The 22,482-nt window shown below is 34.2% G+C and overlaps 1 protein-coding gene across 1 annotated transcript in view; it reads right to left on the bottom strand.

Moving 5' to 3' along the window:
* The window catches only part of MAN2A1 (mannosidase alpha class 2A member 1), a 102,627-nt gene that overhangs the window by 28,634 nt on the left and 51,511 nt on the right, over positions 1-22,482 (bottom strand). Inside the window, exons 13-15 of the mRNA XM_027880849.1 lie at positions 6,417-6,582; positions 4,347-4,577; positions 4,108-4,230 (exon numbers count right to left, since the gene is read on the bottom strand). Coding sequence (XP_027736650.1) covers positions 4,108-4,230; positions 4,347-4,577; positions 6,417-6,582 — 520 coding nt within the window. The remainder of the gene's footprint in view (positions 1-4,107; positions 4,231-4,346; positions 4,578-6,416; positions 6,583-22,482) is intronic.

Raw genomic sequence — 22,482 nt, 5'->3', positions numbered from 1 at the left:
ATGTGGAAAGAACAAACAACAGCACTTATTTGAAAAACTGACTTGACAACGCCTCAGTCTGACTTCAGTATTAAGTCTGCTTTGAAAACGAGCTTGGACTTACAGACCTTCCAGTATGAAGGAATCTGTAATTACTCACACCTTAAATTAGGAATAAAAATATTGTGGTCTCATAATCCAGTAGTTAGTCTCAAGACTTCACATTCTACAGAGTTAAAATAAATAGTTGTTATAAAATCTGCTCCACTCATCTCCACTGGAATGAAGTGCACTGTACAAGATTCAGCAACCTGCTGAGGCAGGTTTTGTTGTGTCTGGAGAGCAGTATTTTTCAAAAACAGGGTAACAGAAATACGGGTCAAAGGGCTCAGAAACCATTTTTCTGTACTCATATTCAAGAGAAATACAACAACCTTCCTTTGAAAGAAAGTGGGCAGGGGGGCTGGGGAGAAGAAAGCTAAAAATTTCAAGGCAAAATACTTGGAATAAAATAATACCCCATGGTTCCCTAGGATATCTTAAAACAAATAAAGCAGGTTCTAGAGGGTGAAGATAACTGGAGAGATACCTTCACCTAAAGATTTACTGGCTTGTATAGAAGACAGCATGGCATACTGCAGCCAGGAAGTCTAAAGCCTGGGCAATAAGCCTTTTCTCTTGTAGTCAAGTAAAGCACTAATAACCCTCTTAGTGTGGTCAGGAAGTTTCTGATAGTGCAGCACACTGTTGATGTGGATGTCAAATAAACTATGCCCAGGGGAAAGTTTTCCAACACAGGTGAATTGCTCTCAAGAGGTCTGAGATTTTAAAAGAGAACTCAAGACAAAGCCTTCTGGAAAAGTTGTTTCCAATAGCAGATTACCTTTCATTTGGCAGGATTTGAGATTAGACTGGACTTATCTCATGTATTTTAACTCTAGCACTAGAAATCCTGCAGAGAAAAAAAAGATCTCTTTTCTTATATTAGTCAGTACATAAGTACCTCTGGGAGCTAGGACATATGCAGAATCATACACCTAGTTGCCTGAGAGAGAATCAAAATTTCCTGGGTCTACAAAAAACCACCACTTTGATACTGAAAAAATTATTTGTGAAATAAAAAAATCAACTACTCACATTGATCCCACAAACACTTAGCATCTGACTCTTTGGAAGAAAAATGCTGCTTTTCTGTATTCCCTACTGATATTAAACAGGGCTCATAAAAAGTCATCACATATTGTCTTGAATACATAGAAGAAAATCTAGACATTTAACAAAGTTAATTGAATACTATTTTCTTCCCACCCCCCCCCCCCCAACCTATAGATATACAAAATCACAAGAGGCAAAAACATGTTTTCCCTTCATAGATAGGATGCTTTTGTTTGTATTTGTTGTGAGGTCCAAGAAAATCCATTTCTTCCGAACTTCAATAACACTGTTAATAAAGCAGCACTGCCAGTTAAAAAAACTAAGATGCTGCCTTTCTCCCTGGTTGCTTTCCTTTTTCTCTATTTTGCAGAAAATATGAAGGCACAGTAGGAGGACTGTCCTATCTCTACAGCTGCAGCATGGAGTCCCTCCTCTGCCTCAGTATTCTGGACTTTGCACTGGGGTACTGGTCTAGTGTGCTACTGAACTGGTTTCAGTTTCACACTTCGGAGAGAGCAGGGTCAGAATATCTCACTGCAAGACACTGTGCCACAATCCCAGTGGCAACGTTTGCCATGGTGTCATACACCCTGAAGTCCAGCAATTCTTTCCAAAGCAGTGACAAAAAGATATCAGTGCTCTGTGTACTTTCTATTTAATACTCTGCAAATCACTGTCACTAACCCAGGTTTCTGCTGATGTCCAGGACGGTGCTTATACTAGAGGTCTAACCACTTCTTAGCAAAAATGCACTCCTTGTAGCACACCAGGCTGGTTTTAGGTCAGCCATGAGGATGATAAATCCAATGAAACTCTTGAAAGGTTTAGATCCATGTACATTACACTACGCAGACCATCATCTACCCTAAACATCTACTCATAACAGCCTAGTGATGACCAAGAATGCATTGTATCTGTCTACTGTTCTAAACTGCAAACCTAGCATATTACAGCTCCAAGTTTCCAAAATTAAACTGGCAGAAGAACCCAGCAGCAAAAAGTCACTATGGTTAGACAGATGACTAAACTAAAAGAAGAAAAATAATTCCTGATCACAGCAGAACTAAAAATACAGTAACCAAAAGACTTTTCAGATGACAAATTAACCAGTTAACAAAGGCAAAGACAGGATATAACTGTTCTCATATGAAAGGAAAATAATCCAACATTAAAAACAATCATTCCTTGCAAATTTTGCAATAATACATAGGGTGAGTGGAATAGGAAAAAAAGAAAAACAAAACACCCAGTCAAAAATCAAGAAAGCTGCCTGTAATATACCCTACTGCCATTTCAAGAAGGACTGCGAAAGTGTTAGTCAATCCATATCACATTGAGAACCCTGAACAGATGGTGTTTCTTTTAAGACAGAAACTGTTAGTTCAAACTCTTTTAGAAACTACTATAGAACTACGTTGTTATTCCCAGCAGGACAACTTAACTAGTGTTATTAAAATGCAAGCCAAATGAGCCTTATGGTGAGGCATAATATTAATGAAGCAGAATTTTCAGGAGCATCATGATTTCATTTTTATTGCATAAAATGTTACAAAAGCTGAACATGACCCTTTTTAATGCTAACTAAAAATGCAATTTAATTTCATTTTCCTTTTTTAACTGTGCTTGCAGACATGTGACAGACCTTTTCTGTTTAAATAATAGCATTTTGCTACCTAGATTTTTCCAGATGATTTTTATAAAGCAAATAGCTTAATAGTGTAGTTTAAATCATACAACTGCTAGATTTAGGGACTATTGTTTTTACAAGAAAAAGATGTATTAGCATATATAATGAAAGTAGTTAGTGTGACCATGCAGTAGGTGAAAGATGAAAATTAAAAAACATAACCAGTATTTTTCAGGTATTCACAGATCAAAAACACTGACATATAAAATTAGGTAAATCCTGTTTAACATATATGAAGTAAACAATTATGAAACTAGTAGTTTAAAACTCTCAACTCACAGACCCCAAAACATGTGCTTCTAGGAGAGACTTAGAAAATGAAACTCTTCTGTCCTTTGCAAACTGCTTTACAGATGTAACAGGAAAAAAAAAAAAAAAAGAAAGAAAGCCTAACATCCTTCCCTGCTCAAAAACCCACAGAATGATTACTCTTGCTTATTTCCTAAAGTAGTAAACATAGAACTCCCAGTTCGCTTTATGCATGCAACTTAGCTTTTCACAGAAGAAACTCAGCAGAAGAAACATGCTGCAAACTAGCTAGCTTCATAAATGTTCATTATTTTATCATTTGCTTTCTGAATTACCACTTTCCCAGTTCAAAAGGAGTATAATAGATTCCGTATCGTAATTCAGTCAGTCTAAAAACACTGCCAGTTTTGAATTTCCAGTTTCAAAAGTAATAGGACTGTGCTGTTGCTCTTTAGTAATTACACAGTTAAAAGTACAGATAACCCTAGGCAACCAAATCAGAACAGTTGCTTCCTACTCTGTCTTTACATTCCCCAATTGGGACTCAGTTTCTTAATTACTATATTAAACTAAATATACTAATATCAGCTTGAAAAGCACTGTGTTCTGAACCAGAAGCTCCTCATTCATAACGAAAAAAAAAAAAAATTAAAAATCAGAAGAATGAAGAAGCAGAAATGACTCAGTATGATTTTCACCATGAAAAGTGTCGTCTTTAATGGCTGATGACTTCATTTACGGTATGATTACTGGTCACATCTCACCTGATTACTTGCAAGGGTAACATCTTAACCTTTTAGGTGAATCATAAATATTCTCCATATTTTTACATTTTCAGATTCCTATTGTATTTTTACTCTGATCTAGGGTTATAAAGTATGGACTCTTGCCAATCTCTATTTCAATAACCGATGTCATTATGTCTAATCCACACAATTTTTATTTCAGTTTTGAGACAAAACAGCTCTTCCAATCTGTATTTGCAGATGCTTCAAGTTACTTCAAGATTATATTCTCTTTACAAACAGAAGGTTTACCTTGGCATCTCCATCTGGTAGGAAGAGATAAGCCCCGCTTTTATCTCGGTTACTTGTAGTTCCATACCAAGCAAACTCCACTTTCATTTGATGGTTTTTACCATCTTCTTTAGTGTTTATTTTCTAAAAGGACAGAGATTCATGTTTGAAATAATTGACACACTCAAGTTTTCCACAAATAAGCACAGAAATTCTCAAAAAAGTAAAACATAGGGTTTTTCAAATAAAATGCAACCCACCTCCAGTAATCCAGACATTCCTGAAAACCACAGTTTCATGTATGCATTTTCTAAGATTATATTATCTGCAGAATTCTCCATCTCTTTTATCTTGAAAATTCTGTCTGCCTTTTCCTGCCTACTATTCCTTATGTATATATTGTAGTCAGCTAAGACTGCTTCTGAACTCTCATCCGCCAAAAGCTGGTAAACTCCAATCCCAAGAGGCGGCAGATGTGCCACAAAAGAGATCTGTTGGGAGTAAATAAGAAACTATTACTAACAATAGCAAAATAACAACTGTTTACACTGAATTTAGACTCAAGATAACTCCTTTTTGCCTGAATAATTTTAGGATGGCTGAATTTTTCCTATAGTACACAAAAGAACATGAAATAACAAATGACATTCCAAAATTATTAGATGAATGCTAAGAAGAACTAACAAACAAAAATATCTGCATCACTAATTTGCCTAGCATCAAGATCACCATTATATTATTGCAATAATAATTTTGAATCATGTTAAGAAAGAATGTTAGCTGTAATGTGCAGTTCTGCGCATCTTTGCAGTTTATTGGAGATGCATGTGTACTGGATCAAGTGCACATCGATCTTACTTACAACTTAAGTTTAAAATTTACATTTAAAAATATACACATTTAAATAACTAAATACAAGGCAAGTGTCTTATTTTTAGTCTCTGGTTATTTAAGAGCTATAATCTGCAGAGAAGAGCAATATGCCCAGTATATCTCCAAAGCAATTTGCTTAGAATTTGAGGTCCAGATAAGTAATATTATTTCCTCTTCTTCAGACAATAACTGTTAATTATTGTGCTGGTTTTGGTTGGGATAGACCTAAATTTCTTTATAGTAGGATATATGCTGATTGGTTTTAGTATTAACCACATTGATAATACAGTGATGTTTTAGCTACTTCTGAGCTTATGCAGCATCAGCCCTTTCTGCTTCTTATGCTGCTCAGGCTGGGGGTGCACAAGGGGCTTGGAGGGGACACAGCCAGGACAGCTGACCCCAACTGACCAAAGGGATACATCAGGACATGTGGCACCACACTCAGCAATAAAATCTGTGGGAAGAAAGAGGAAAAGAGGGATGTTCAGAACAATGGCACTTCCCACGTCACCATTACGCGTGATAGAGCCCTGTTTTTCTGGGGATGATTGTTCATAGGACACAGTGGATGAATTACCTGCTTTACTTTCTTATGTGCACAGCTTTTGCTTTTCCATTTGAACCATCTTTACCTCAACCCACGAGTTTTCTCACCATTACCCATCCAATTCTCTCCCTCATCCCACTAGACCAGTGAGCTGTGTGGGTCAAGCTACTTAACTGTGTTCAGGACACGACTGAGAGACACTTATGAAATTATCTTTGCAGGAATATCATGCTGAAAGAAGATCCTATTCCTACGTCAAAAGGAATCAGAATGTAAGCCTGAAAGTAATAAAGTACTATTACAATAATACATCACTACTGTATCATTAGGAATTTAACAAAATAAATTTCTGACGTGGACAATCTTCTATAATGACATCAGTATGACTCAAAAATTCTCAGAATCTTTGCTTCAAAAAAAATCCAAGAGGTGGACTCAAAGACATATATCTAGCTCAAGTATCTGGAAGACAGAAAAAAATTTGAATCTAAATGCTTAAGTCACTGCCCTTACAGGACCTTCCAGCTGGAGTGCTTGAGAACATACAGATTGTGTGACTGTGTGTATAGACCATCACTTGAAGGAAGAATCAGCTTTAAAGAGTTATGGGAAAAGACATGCATCCAGTATTTTCTGTTCATGCAGCTGAAACTCATCCTCTAAATGTTATACATCATATCACAAAAGTTTCTTTATCACTTAAAGAAACATTATTGTTAAATTCTTAAATTCTTACATGGCTTTTTGGCGTTTTGTTTTGTTTTTTTTTTTTTTTTTCCTTAAAATGACTGAATGTTCTACAGAAGATAGAACTGCCAATATAAAAAGCATGCTTTTAATTTCTTCAACTGTGAAGCTACAATATCTGTCAAAAATACTTTAATGCTTTTTGCTTGAAGTAGTGTACCTGATATGCTTCATGTGATACTGTAGTTGCTCCATCCCAAACAGCACTAATCTGGAGAGCAACAGGTTTTCCCAATGGAGACAATAATTTAACTTTGGGTGAATTCACGTGGACTGAAACCACTGAAAATCGCTCTTGTTCCGTAGGATTATATATCAAAAGGTATCTGAAAAAACATATTTACTAAATTAGCTCTTGGTAACCAAGTTTCCTCCTTCAAGTTTAGTATTACTGCACATAAATTTTACATACAGAGCATTAAACCAACATTAGAACAACAGGTACATACCACAACAAATAAATATACAAAACATAGCCAGGAAACAATGGATATTTAACACCAATTCTTCATAGGTCTTCTTTTCTTAGTGTTACAATTTCTACAAGAACTTTTGAATATACCTTACCAAAAAAATACATTAATTTATCAAGTTAACTACTAAGAATTTCTATTACAGTTGCAAGCACAATCAAGATAATTATGGGTATTTAAAATGTATTTTTCAGGTTGAACTATTAAATTCTAATCCACAACTGTTTCCCCTTTAACACAGCTTATAAACAATGAAGTAATGAACAAAACCTGCTGTACATATATATATATATATATATATGTGACATATATTCATTAAAGGAGCAAGTTTCTCTCTGTTCTAAAGGAAAGTACAAAATTATTTAATTTACCAACATTCATTATGGCAACTGTTTGCATACCTTCTTATCAGGTTCATATGGAACAACTATTTTTTATGTAATCTTATGCCTTTTCTTCCATTTGAATGCAGATTATATTATTAACTGAAAGAATCGGTCCTGAGCTGAACAGAGTGACTTCATTTGCCTATTTTTTTTTAATTATTATTACAAGTTGTAATAATTGTAAGTATAGAAAAATTAAATTATACCAGAACATTTGTGCCCCATGCACCTGTAGGGCTATCATTGTACTTCATGTCTTTTCATTGACAAGCTCAAAGGATGCACTATTTACAACTGTTCCCTGAAGTTTCCCTCTGTTCATGTCATCCTTTAAACAAAGAACAAAAATTCTATCTTCTATCTTCTTGATCCTCCCCACTGTAAAGCACAATTTACTCATCCATGAGTATCTTTTAACAGCTTCCATCATACCCATGTCTTATTTATCAAATCAGTCCTTCAGCATTTCTTCTGAGTAGATTCTCCTCAGTGCACTCTGCTTTTTTTCCTATGCAGATTCCTCAGGGTTCAGTCAGTGGTTTTCTTTCCCTTGCTTTCACATCTTAACCTTTAGATTTCATTACCCCCTTCACAGATCAAACCACTTCACCTAGAATTTCCTCCTTCCACCCAAACTACAAATTTGTCAGTAAGGTCTTTGACTTAAAGATCACCTATAGCTTGAATCTCTTCCCATAATCTCACATTCTGATTGTAACTCTTCCAGGTTCCTTACCTGTACTGTACATTTGGTTGCTCTGTGCTCCATTATTCACTAGCCTGGCACTGCAGCACAACTAAGATTCTGTGAAAAAGTTACTCACTAAATCCTTTAATCTTTTCTCTTTTCCAACACTAGCTCTGTACAGACTGAGGGTTGCTCTCTTCTACATACATGCCAGAGGAGAGTAAGTTCTCCCTGGCACCACAAACTCTGGCAAGCAATGGACAAAACTGCTGAGATGACACTTTGGAAATATGGAAACAGTAACATTTCAGGGCTGAGAGACAGAAGCAAACTGCTTTGAGGTAATTAGGAAACACACATTTAACTCCTCCTTAAGCTGACACTGAGGACTTCTACACAGAAGTTATACTGTAACATCAGACTTAAATCAATCTACCACTATACCAAGAATGTAATACAGACAAACAAGGAAAATGCTTCCTTTTTCTCCATAGTGCTGAAAATTCTCAACTACTCTTTTTCCATCCTGTTCTTTGATTTTTTCGCAACGCTACTCTAATTTTAACAAATGCAGTTTTGCTCTACAGATATGCAGAATCCTAAGCAGGCTATTGTTTTCCCCTTATCTTTTCACTGGCTTCCTCTTTTCTCCAGCGTCAAACTTTGGCTGCTAAATTCCACAGCACTTCACTGCTACCCTATTCCCTCATAATCAGCAGGAAATGAAAGGTCAACTCCAATTTCTCATTAGCTGAATAAACAAAAATCAGAGGCTATATTACCTTTTTATATCAAGAACCTTTGGATTACCTGCCATAAATAGAATGAGTTTCCCATAAAAATTATTTTAACTCCTTAGATACCTGTGCTGAAATATTGTTAAATCAAGACTTCTATGCATAACAACAGATTTCAGTGTATGTTTGTGGTCACAACCAGAAATGGTTTGGGGTGCTCTCTTTTGCCCTGTTTCATGTTGAAGACTCCTACATTACTAGACAACGTAATAGCTAACCAAATTCTTAGTCATCTTTTGGAGTCTTTAAGAACTTGTGCAAGATTTTCTGAGAGCCTCTCCAAGATTTGAGGAGGTCATTTTACACTTCTACTTAACTGGAGATGTCTTCTTTTGGGGTAAGATTTTAAATTAAATGTTTTGGTTAATGATAATGATTTTTTAGTTTGTTTTGTTTTTTAAACAACATTTGTGGAATCAAAGCCTAACTAAACCAGCCCTGCTCTCAGTCTCACCCATTAGAAAGTAGTAACAGAAAAAAATAGAATTAATAAAATACTTTTAAGAACTTCTCATATTTTGTCAAAGAAGAAGGTAAGAACTCTGTCAGGAACAATACAGATCAGGAGATGATCCAATCCCAAAGCTCAAAATAAATCCTCATTCTCAGCCAACAACAGAACATTACAAAAATATTTTATTTATTCAATTTGTTTATACAATGGAATTCCTCACTTCTTATGCCTCCAAGTAAAATGTGAGCCTATGCATATAATAAATTTTCAGTAATGCTACACATCCTCATTAAATTTAAATTACCTGCCAAGCAAAACCATATTAGTGCAAAAATATTTCCAGGAACTTTGTTCACCTTCCCACAGATATTAACATGTTTCACAACTTTAATTAGTCACATGACAAATTTACCCATGACACAGGATGGCCATATTATTATTATATTCCACCAGACTACCTTTTTCCTTTTTTTTTTTTTTAATTTGGATAAAACAAAGCTCTTGTTATACCAAGATACATATGTTTTATAGCTTCTTGAATCAATGTATTATGTGTGTAGATAGTAATAAGGCAGTGAGATGAAGCTATTATGACACGGCAGATTTTCATCAGTTGAAAAGCAGGAATTTTGCTTAGATGCTAAGATTTTGGGTTGAAATATTATTCCAGCAAAACTTAAGTATTTATACTAAGGAAGATGTAATTATTGTGCATATGCAAAAGCACTGTATAATGTAATTACATCACTTTTCTTCCAAAGCACCCTTCAATTTTCACCCTTAAACAACATCCTACTGTAACTTTAAGCTTTATATGAAACAAAAGAGCTACACCTCACTCAAGCTGTATCACTGCAAACAATGTTAGACAAAAAAGTTGAGCAAAATTGCTTAATGAATTGCAGTTACATTACACAGAGAAGCAATTTGATAATATTTAAAGGTTTCCTATCCCATATTTTAAGGCAAAACCATTAATATTACTGTCTTTCAGAAGCAGCAAGAAAATATTTTCCTTTCATTATTCAGATCACTGGTCTTTGGCAATAGCACCAAGAAAACTATTAAAGTTCACATCTTTCATCCAGTTAAAGAGTTAGGGCAGTTTTAATGCTTATTGGTAAAGTTCATATAAAAAAAATTTACCTGAAATATTTTACTTTAGAAGCACCATTATGGTTGAGCGTCAGTCATAACTTCTTTCACTTATTGAAGTAACCTAAGAATTCTGAAACTATTTGAATGTAAAATGTACTGAGACAAAAGGAAGTCATACAACTTCCAAAAGATAATACCATGACCAGTTCACTCACAGAGACCACATATTTCATCTGTGCACAGGGAGCACAAATTAACTGCTCTCAGCCCATCAAAAAATGAGAAATGGGTGTGGATTTCAGCTCTTAATCCTAAATTGGATTCATCATAAAATTTGCAATTTCAGAAAAGAAAATCCTGACACCTGTTTTTCAGACACTTTTGGAAAGGTATGCTTTGAATTTTTTTACCCTTTACTTTTTTGGGTCTCTCAAACTCAGAACAGGTGACTCTTAGTCATATAAGCATGACCACTTTCCCTAGATAACCTACCATATACCATTAATAAACTCTATCAAATGCATATATTCAAGCATCAAAGAATATTTTGGCCATTCTTTCCTGCAATCCAAGATTAAACTTGTTGTGGAACATTTTTCAGCCGGAGCAAGAAATAGCCTCTCCCCATTCTTATTTCAAATACTTTCATTATTAAACTATCAAGAGAAAGTGTAAACCAGTGTACCTTTATTTACAGGCAAAAATATGAAGAAAGATTCTTCAGATCTCTAACAACTCTAATCTTTGCCTCCTAAAAGAATATTGTTTCTTAAACTGAAAAGTTTCAGTATTTTAAAAGATCCTTGTTTTCTGATTCACTGATGTGCATCAACATATGGGCACATATATTGATATAAACATTTACAGGTAACACCTGAAACACAATTACCATTTTCTTTTAAAGTTCATTCAATGCTGCCTTCAGAAGGGAGGCATTCAACTAATGTGAGAAACCACAACTCACTACTAGTAAAAGTCAGAGAGTCATCAGTGACAAAGGCTTATTCAAGGCACTTGGATTCACTACAGCTTAAGACAACAGCTTTCATCGCTCAGCAGAAGACCTTTATTCAAATATGCTTTGAGAACCAGTTCCTTGAAGGACTCTAGCTCAGACTGACCAAGTTTACTAAAATTACTCTGACAAACTCTCTAAGGCAGATTAGAACATTTCACATTATAAATAGTTTCATTAGAATCACTTCCCTGCACCCATACACACAATTTTAATGCAAAAAGTTATACGATCAAGATCTACAAAGCTAATTACTTTATTTCACTCTTCTCCTATAGAGGCTAAGTTAAAATGCATTAAGTGGTGAAAAAAAAAAATGCAACAAGTACACCCAGAACTGAGAAAAGGTACAAATCATGAAGTCAAATGAAATAGTGTATCAATGGTCTTCCACTAAAGAATGAAAGAAAACAAATGTGCATAAGTTCTGAAACATCAAGGGAAGGAGTAACGAAAACACATTAAAATGTTGTACACTATAGAGAAAAGGAATTAATTAACTACATATGTTAAAGGTCACCAGAATAAATGGTGGGTTAGAAATCAAAATTCAGCTAAAAATGTATTCTGAGATCTCAGCAGTAGATGGACTTTGACAGACTAAGACTCTAAAACTCTAAACAAAACTGAGAATCTCCAAAAAAAAATTATCTCACTAGGATGATAAAGAGAAACTCAAATCTGTTTCATATCTTAAAATTGTAAGAAAAATTACTTTAAAAAAATGTGAGAAAAGTTAATAAGCAGTAACATTTAATTACCAAACAATGATGTGTATGAAATGGAAAAAAACTAGGGCTTAGTATTCAAACTGCATAAAGCACTGTTTGCCATGGTAGCTTCCAAAAATACCACTTAAAAAAATCTGAATTATTTGACTTCTGATGTATGTTTTGAAGCTTAACCTAAAAAAACCAAAAAAAGTCCTAGAAATACGGAATTCTAAAAAAATGCTATGAATTGGCACACACAAGCCCCAGGTGATCCATGAGTTTGGGGATGGAGGTATATGGAATGAAAAGAGCAAAGACCACCTACTTAAACCAGACATTTATCTATGCATCGCAAATACGTACAACCTCCTCTGAAGAAAAGACTTCCATGATTCTTGCACTGAAGCCCAAGACAACATGTACATGTTATTTTCCTCGTTCATTTAATACAGAATAAAAGTAACCTCAAAAATCCCTCCCCTGTTACTTAAAAAGCTCTCTTCTAGGCTTAGAGGTCCATGGGGAAAACCTTTGAATAAAACCTAACCATAACAATTCTGGAAAACTCTTATGAGTATTTTCCCAATTTACTCAAAATACTAGGTAAAAAAAAAAAGTTATGCCAAGTTCAAAGCACTTATGGTCCTTCACATAAGAGTCAAGGCCTCCTCAGTCTAAAAAACTAGGATTAACATGACATTTTAAGTACAGGTCCACTCATTCATTTTGTGTACCTTTCAGCCATGAACTACTAAAGATTGGCAAAGTCTCTACAATAATTTTTCTGAAAATAAATGTCATATATACAACTGTAATGATTGAAATTTTTTTTTAATTAGGGCTTCAGGATATTATCTATTCATAATGACTTTTTGGTTATACAGAAATCAGACATTTTCCAACATCTCAATCCATGTTCTGTTCTTAATATTCTTCTAGGAACAAGACTCATCAAAAGCCAACTGTGCAGGCTCATGATTGTGACACTCTTCTGGACAGCAGATTAATGCTTTTTTCCTAAAACTCTTCTATCAGTTACTAAATTGAGCTTCAGAAACTATATGTTTTACAGCATTTCAAGACACTTTTGATTCCTATTCCAAACTCAAATAGTAAGAAAGTTAAGTAACAGAGAAAGTTTTGGACAAAGTCATTCAAACCCTCATGCATGAAAACCATATGACTGATCCACTTTCCAAACATACTCAAGTCTGATTATTGCTTGTTTTAAAGAAAATTTGGCTCTGACAGTATTTAAACTATCTATGTAAAATGAATATTTATTTCTGAAATGCAAAAAGGTCTCACAATTTCATCCAAACTATACTTTTCCTATTATGTATTTTTATTATTATTATGCCATTAAAAACACTGAGCGCTATGTCTCTGTGTACCTCGAACTATTATCAGTGACATCTGGCCCACAAACTTCTTTTAATAGAGGCAAACCTACGAAAAAGAACAAAAAGCTTCTAAATCAATTTGCCAGTTAATTTTGCCATAAAAAGTCCACAATCCTCTGAGGAATTATTTAATGCTTTTTTTAAGAGATATGCAAGGATACTTTTCCAATAACACAGAAATTATTTTCTTCCTAGTTCTTATTCTGAAAGGGAACAGAATCAGTAATACCCATTAGATGGAATCATTCTGCATCAGAGGTTTTTGTGGATGTCTTTTCCAAAAGGGGAAACACACTTCCATGTCAAGCCATACAAACTAATTTACAGAAAAAGAACTTCTGGGAGATCAGAGGGTGGAGGGGTGTGGAGAGGAAGAGGGAAAATGAAGGATTTTCCTGTATAGGGAAATTTCTTGACCCTTTGCATTCCTACAGAGAAGCGATCTGTTTCTATTTATCTACATAGTTATTACACTACTCCATAATTCTCACCTCATCAGAAATTTACCTTCCCACAGTAGTGAAAATAAAACCTGCAAACAAGAAACCCCCTCACAACACCCCGCAAGCATTACTCTGTAATAGCAGGTCTGCCAAGTGACAAAATAACATTTGACATTTGGAAAAATGGGAAAAAACAGAGGAAAAAAAACCTTTTTATCCTAAACAGGAAATTCCATTGCCCTGTAGGAAAAAGAGAGGATAAACTATTGTGCTTGTGTATTAGGGACAGCAACTCTAAGCACAGTTGCTCTTATTAGAGCAACTACTATTCATATAAACGTCAGGCAACATTTCAGATCACAGGCAGGTCTTGCCTGTTTTAAACCAGTCCACTTTTCTCTTTTATTCCACTCGGTCAAACAGAAGTGTGTGTACCAAACAGACCAGTCTATAGCCTTAGGTCTTGCTAGGTACTACAAAATGTCCTATTCTGCTATGAACTCTCAAGACTAAATTGAAGAAAGGAGTTAAAATCGATATATTAGCAAAAAACCCACTAGACTAGAAGGTTTCTGTAGCTTGACCTCAACCAAAATGAAAATTCAGTAGGATAAACTTCGACAAATGCTGCAATCACTATTCTTGAAAATGTCCAAAACTGATTATAACGTTTTGCAGCTTAAGCATCAGTTTTGCTAATACAATTATATTTTTAGTTACTTTAAACAACATTTTCTCCAAGTATATCTTCCTTTTTTCCATTGCAAGTATAGTATGAATCTTTGTAACAAACCTGTATGTATTTATCTTCTTCATTATCAGTCTTTTCAAACTAAACAGCTGATGCTTTTTCAACATCTCTTTGGTTGCTTTCTTTGAATTAGTACTCATTTCCTGTTAACCTTTCAAGTCTCATCGCTCAAAGCATGTTTTCTAAAACTAGATACTATATTTTTTTCACTCTTTGTCACTCTTAAGTATAGCACACTATTTCAGCTGTATTTTACACAGAACATTTCCATTTCAATCACCAAAAGCAAAACTGCTTTTGATATCATACAGGTAACACTCTCAGTCTGAACTTCTGTAATGCCTGGTCTTCTGCATCACTACTGGCTATTTGATTAGTCAACACATTATTCTTTCACTTGTCCACTTCATTTCATTCTTTGAAATGATGAAATAATGTCTCCAGTTTACTAAGATAGTTTTAAATACTAATCCTATATAGAGTATTTGTTCCCAGTATGACTTCAAATTTACAATCAATTTACATTCTACTCTATTAGCATGACTGATAGAAAAGAAAACAACTTGTGACTTCATTATCTGACTTAAAGAATTCCTTGCTTGTATTTGGCCTCAGTTAGCAGAAAAAAATTCCCCCCTACTCAGATATCAAATGATATAATTTGAATAATATGTGATATCCAACATTTATCAATGAAAATTTTAAAAAATAGCTAGACAACCAGCAAGCCTGCCTCCTGAGTGAAGATAGCCAAAGTTAAGGTCAAAGCCACAAATGAAAATACAGTGAAATTGTGCTTTAAAGGGAATCAACACACCTAACTATATAAAAACATTTCAATACTGCTACAGCAGTAGACTTTCTCAGAGATACAGTAGATACTGAAAACATTACCATTTAAAACTATACAATTTCATTTTATCAAATAAAGAAGTCTTTTATGTGGGAAAACTTACGAGTAAAGAGCTACACTCTCAGATATGGTGTCAGATGTAAACACGAAATTTGTGGGGATAGGAATATGAGTGGTTTAATAAAAGTCAAGTTAGGCTAAGAGTTCTCTATTCAGTCTATATCTAGAGAAAAGCAGGTTCTTCCCAAAAGAAGATTCCAACAGCTTCCCAAGAGGCTTTTCACTGACTGGATAAAGTTTAAACAGATTTATCAGCTTACCTAACTGGATAAAATAAATAATGTCAATATGTTGCTCTGCATCATATTCAGGTAAGTGTCTTTCATTCATCAACACTGTTACAGATGTAGCAAGAAAAAAGAAATCAATTTATATCTAAGGAGCAAATTGTAATCCATTTAAACTATTCATTATAGAGTAGAATATTGATCTTTAACACATATAATCAAATATTATCAAATATGAAGAATACTAAAATCTTTTTCATCTCCCTAATAAGACATCTTTTGCAGTTTATGAAAAATATCCTGCAGAAGAATTAGTAGGAAGGTAATCTCAACTTGAAACTACAGGCACACAATATAAATTTGTGCTGCTTTCATAAGGTATAAAACAGTGGAAACAGAATCTATTATCCAGAGATCAGTTTTTCATTTCAATATCCAACTGGTGACATCAAGAAATAAAAAAGAGATACTATTAATAAATAAGTAAGTTCACAAGAATTCAGTAGAGACTAACACAATGTAAAATAATGCTATGATTATAACAGCATTTGAAGAACAAGTTAAGTCTGTAGTTTAGATATAGAGCTATAGTAAAATTAAATACTCTTTCTAAAAGCAGAAGTGGCTGACAGTTTGGATTAAATAAATAATTAAAACCAATGATCCTGGGCTTAAAAAAAGTCCCATTGTCTTAGTTTGACATTTCAGAATCGCTCCAGGATTACTCTTCCCAGTCACAAACCGAAAGCTGAACTTTGACTCTTTAATGAAGGTGAAAAAACTCCTATGAATTCTCTTTTTTATAACTCTGCAGAGAAATCTTTATAATATCCATTGCTCATGCAAAAGGCACAGAATTAGGCAGACAATAGGCACATAATCCATCCCTCCACTCTCACAGGAAACAGGAATTTTGTGTGTCTTTATCAAGAACAAACCATGGAACACCCTCAAGAAAACAGCATTCATGATAAACACAGACAATGACAGCAAGAACTACAAATTTTCAGAACACAAAAATATCAACATCAACCCAAGACAAGACTTTTAAACATTATGTACCTATTACATATGCCAGATACGTATACTTCCTATGATTTGGATGGATTGTAGTGGCACACATAACCTAATCTAGAGAACATAACTACTCTCCAATTAAGGATAAAAGGATTAAGTCCAAAGGCACTATTTTAAATTTTGTCTTTTACCACAAAGTTGTGAGGTGTTCTGAGGTCCAAGATGGGCTTGAAGCCCCCTGACTTTTTCAGGATCAGGAAGTACCTTCACTAAAATCCTTTCCTTGTTCCTCTTGTAGTGCAGGCTTTATAAATCTGCATTTAGAAGGGAAAAAAAATCTGGTTCAGAAGAGCAGAAAGACTTTTAAGTATTCCATATCACTTCAGTCTGTGCCTTGAGAGCCTTGGACTAACTACAGTATTGCCTCAAAGTAACTCCAGTAAAAAGGCTGAAGGGGCCAGTGCCTGGAAAAAAAAAAGAAATAATACACAAATGTACTAACATACTGAAAATGTGTATATTTTACTTTCAAAACTGCTTCAACAAGTACATGTATATAATGCAGATCTTTCAGTTCTACTCAATCATTCACTAGCATATTCCTTCATAATAATCACTTTGTTTTCTGAAAACAAACTCAGGGGTTTTTTCCTTCCCCTAAAGTATGTATAGGTTATCTATTTCTTCTGTGTTTCATATGACACTTTCATTACAGTGTTCTCAGAGGAAACTAGAAATTTCTCGTAAGACCTAATTGTGGTATTTCAATTTACTGTTACAATTTTTATAGTAATTGAAGCACCAAACATCACAATCTGAGACTGCACTGGTACTGCAAACCTCCATAAAAAATGGTGATACTCTGTGCACTGAAATGAAAATCCAAAAGTTGTGCCGTTTTGAAAAACTGCATAGATTCTACAAATGCTACGAACTATGAACTTATTTAATGGTTTAATTTTGCAATGGTAATTTCAAAGACAGTCCATGACCAAAAACATTTAGAACAGACTGTCACTGGTTCATCAACAATAAGACAGACCAAAAACTGAAAAGAGTTTGATTTGTAAGAATTTTTATCCACTGAGAAGTAATGATTAAAAGTTTGAAATATAACAACTTTCAGAATAACTTGAATTTAGAAGGATAACATTCAAAAACTGAGTTTTGAAAATTAATTCCACAAAAAACTTTGGAGTACAACTAATTGCAAATTAAAGCTACTTTTTCCTTTTTCCTAATGAAAGTTTATATAACTCAAAAAATGTACCACAGTTCAGTTTTAAAGAGCTATCCCTCACATCAAAACAGGCATTCATCTCTTAGCTTATTTGTTGCTTTGTTTATAGGGTTCACAGATAAACTTTTAGAGAGATGTCAGCTACCAGTGCCTTGAGTCAGTTCCGAGATAAGCCTACCTGTAGTATAGTTAACACAAAAAGTAGAAATCTCACCAAGTACCTATGGAAACCTCTGAAAAAACTCTTGTGACCTTACAGAAAGAGACTGGGAATAAAGAGATCAGTGTGCTGTGAACTCTTCCGTAACCCTCACTTCCTGTCCCATTTGACACTGTCAGTGGAGAGTGTGCCAGTTTTGGTCATAAAGACAGTTGGTCATAAAAACAGCTAACTTCCACCTATAAAACAGAATGAATGGATCATGTATCATGGTTTTGGTTTTGTTCATTTTGAAGTCACCACTTTTACCAGAATGGTTTTTACTGAAATATTTATTTCAAGTTCACATTAACTGATGTTTCTAGATTCAGACACAGTCTGAATTATCCTGTGGCAGCCAAGCATTTCATTGGTTTTGCAACAGCTGCTCCTTAACAAAAATCAAGGAGAATGCTTTTTAAATACTCATCTAATTTAGTCAAAAACACCTTGAGTTCACTACAAACAGAATATATTCATGGCAGTAGCAGGTCACCTGAAATCTAGAAAATTGAACCAGCAGCTGAGCACCAAGAGTAACACTTTAAAAGTAATTTAAAAAAAAAAAATCATTAGGCTGTATTTAATCTAAGCACCCAGAATACTGGAAACTAAAAGTGCAGGCTCTTCACATATAATTTTCAAAGTGTTTTCTTATTTTTAACTTCTTGAACATTTGTATTAAATGTGTGTTTAATACAAGTGCTTAATTAGGCACAACAGAAGTAAAGAGTGTTAAGGCTTGATTGAATGAATATTCATCCTGCCCACCTTCCTTAAAAATACAAATACAGAGGTTTCACTTTAACAAAAACATAACAAGATTGTGCATGTTGTTATCACTATTTCATCCAATAAAAAACTAGAAATATTTGTTAGGTTAGGGTTCATTTGTTTGCTTGGGTTTTTTTAGATTTTTTTTCCCTCTGGGGAACAAGTGTGCATATTAAAAATGTACAAGTTGCCACAAATATTTCTGAACTCATCTTAAATGTTACTGTATTCTTTCTTGTTTTCTATAAACTTTTTTTTTTCTCTCATTGACAATTCCACTCTCTTTTTTGGGGGGCTGTTTCAGAATATAGCTGGGAATACAGATGCCTCAGAAATCATGCAGGCATAAAAGGTAATTAAAATGTACATTATTAAAATGCCAAAGGATGTTGGAGGGTCCTCTCCTTGTAACTTCTGATTGATTGTACCAACAAGGGCAACATAGGTCGAAAGAACAGAAAACCAACAAAAAGACCCCGCGACGAATCTTGAAGTTGCCAAATAAGAGTATTACCCCAAACCAGTCACCTCCTAAGCTCAGAAAGACACAACTATACCATATCACACCAACAAAGTTTCCTTCTCAGAAAAGTTATCCTTGCTTATTCAACCAAATACAGCAACACACACACTGGTCTGCCAAGAATTCCTGTGCATTGTTCTTTATCACACATTAAACTTAATACCATAGCTTTAATATCTACATTATAGTGTTGTGCTGAGAAAGCAGTGGGTACCTCGCCCCTGCCAAGTGAATTTTTGAAAAGATAAGCAACTTGAAAAATCTTGGAGGTGAATCAGAACTTTCTTTCTCAAAAAAGATCATAAATTTTGGACCTAAGAGGTTAAATACAACTTATGCCAAAACTTTATGATAAAACCTGCTCATAGATATTAAAGGACAACAGCCCAGATCCTCTATTTGAAAACAAGAAACTTCCTTTTATAAGGTGGATATCAATAAATTGCTTGGTGCTTTAAAAGATCTTTGAAGAAATAATTGATTACAGTGTATCCTCCCCATAATTAACCCCCTAGGTAACCTAAGTATTTCAATTAATGGAAATTTTATCTGCTAAGCTATTAAAGCAGCGCGAATGAAAAGATATAATATCATAATGTTCCTCTAAGATTAGCTGACAGAAGTTATTTGTGGGAAAATTATTAAAATTGTTAATTTACCACTAAAAATAATCCTGAATCAATGATTTTTTAAAAAATCTTTCGATTTCATAGTATCTTCAGTTTGGTTAGGATGCCTTACACCATGCCTGTAGAGCACAGTGGAGCTCAGTACTGAAACTTCCCAGCCAGGTACACCAAGGTTCAGAAGTTAAGCAAAATGGGGGGAAAAAAAAAAAAAAAGGCATAAGGCATGATTGCTATTGCTAGGTCTTTTCACTCCCAGGTTCACCATACTGTGCCAAATGACTACATGACTACAAAATCCAAGCTGGTCCAAAGAGTCAATTCAGTTATTTGGGTGTATATCCCATTCCCTTGCAATGTTGCCTCCAGGAAACAATGTAGATAGAACTAAAAAAAAAAAAAAAAAAAAAGCTAAAAAATCCTCCCACTCACACTGTCAACATGCCCTTTATCTGCTACTGACAGCCCAAATGGGACAAGACATTCAAACACACCCCACCCTGCCAAGTCCCATGAGTGCAAGTCTTTTGCCATTTGGGAAGTATGACCTCTGGCAGACTACTTCTAAAAAAGTATTATTATATTAAAGGACTGGATACTCACAGAAGTATGAATCAGCAATCAATTTATCAGCACACTCATGAGCTTTTTCTCCAAGACATGCAGTAATTTCAAATTTCAGAACTAGAAGCTAGAAGTAGTTCCACATCTAGTTAGATGTTACCTTGTGAAAGCTTTGTTTTTCAGCTGACAGTAACAATTTTTTAAAAAGCATGCTACTTCATTTAGCATTTAAGAGGAATGTAGGGTAATTAAAGACTATAATTTCAGCATTCAAAAGCCTTATCAGAAGACCACTTAGTTGTTTTAAGGTGACAGTCACAGTAAGATTTAAAACACTCTGCATACCTATTTAACTGAAATTAACACATTACTTTTTAAATAAAACTATGGATTCATAAAAATAAGGCCACATAGCACTACAGAGGAGAGGTGCCCAGGTGGGAGTAGAAATAATACCAAATCTATTACAAAAGGCACCTACTTAGAAGTAGTTTGAAAGACACTTCTCAACTACACAGCAATATGGAGATACTTAATACTAGAACAATAAATACTCAAAGATAGATCTGTTCCTGTTTTCTTTTTTTCCATGTAATTTTCTCCTGTACAGCCTGTCAGATCAGTTTTCACTACTGCTAACAACTTTAATGAGCAGTAAAAAGAACACTTAAATAAAAAACACCAAAAAGGAAGGCTTAATGAAAGACGTAAAAACATACTACCAACTACTTTCTTGGAGTAAAGCAGGTTATATTTGTAACCAGTAAAATAAGAAGGAAAAAAAAATTAGTAATTAATGGAATTTTTAAAAGCCATTATTTTACAAGCTTCCTATCAGCAGTGTTCCTCTAAAATTATAGGTGATATGAACCAAACTTTTGTAAAAACAACTATTTTCAAAAGTCTTGACATAGAAATGCAAAAGTACCAAAAGCTAAACAGCCAGTTAAACAAAAGTAACATCTTGACAGTTACATTGACTTAATTTCTATCCCATATAATGATATATTAGAACACACTAACACAAAGAAATCTAGAGATTTGATTATACAGACATAAACAATAAAGACTATTATGAATAGAAGATAAGCAAAGTCTTGATGAAAATCAGTATTTTCAATCTGGTGATGCTTCAAAACTTCAAATGAAAAATCAATTTCTTAGAAGCCTCAGACTTTGAAGTTTAAGCGCCATAATCCTTAATAATATATTTCTTGACTTGATTTTATGTTTCCACTGAAATTAACATTTCACCCAAAATGCTACTAGAAAACTTAGATGCAGTTATAACAATCACATACTAAATTTAACCAAGTGTTACTGTGTCAGCTTCCATACCACTTGTCCAAATGATAGGTAACAAGTTAGCGGAGATTCACACTACAACCTGAGGTAAAGTCAGAAGCCTAAAAAGACTAAGCTCGTTTTTATAAGTGAAAACGGCTTAACAAACAACATATTCAAATGAAAATTTTAACAACAAAGGAAACATGAAATAGCGTACATATAAACATTATTTTCAAAGTGTTTCCAAAAAGGAAATCATTACAAAAAGAAACAGGTTTTTAGCTGGCAATATCAATATTCTCTTACAATATTTTTCTACCTCTTCTCCCTCACTTTCTTACTCTATCTCCCACACTTCTGGTTGCACAATCCTTGAAACATCAACCATGTCTTATATGACTAGATGGTATCTTCACATTACCAGACAGGGTAAAATTGGCAATTTTCCATCTCTGTTATCTTCTCAGTAAGTTAGGACAAGTTAATAGAACAACAGCAAAAGGTCGCTAGAGTAATATTAATTTTAATGTCATAAATATCTATTTCATGCACAACTAAGAGGGGGAAAAAAAAAAATGCTTGAAAGGAATAATCACCAAAAAGGGAAAACAGCATACTATGCAGAGAACTAAGTG

Source organism: Empidonax traillii, unplaced genomic scaffold (genome assembly GCF_003031625.1).
Source record: "Empidonax traillii isolate 1590-97213 ecotype Southwest subspecies unplaced genomic scaffold, ASM303162v1 scaffold75:size1520028, whole genome shotgun sequence".
Lineage (NCBI taxonomy): Eukaryota > Metazoa > Chordata > Aves > Passeriformes > Tyrannidae > Empidonax > Empidonax traillii.
The sequence above is the reverse complement of the archived record's forward strand: the minus strand, read 5'-3'. Positions and strand labels throughout refer to the sequence as shown.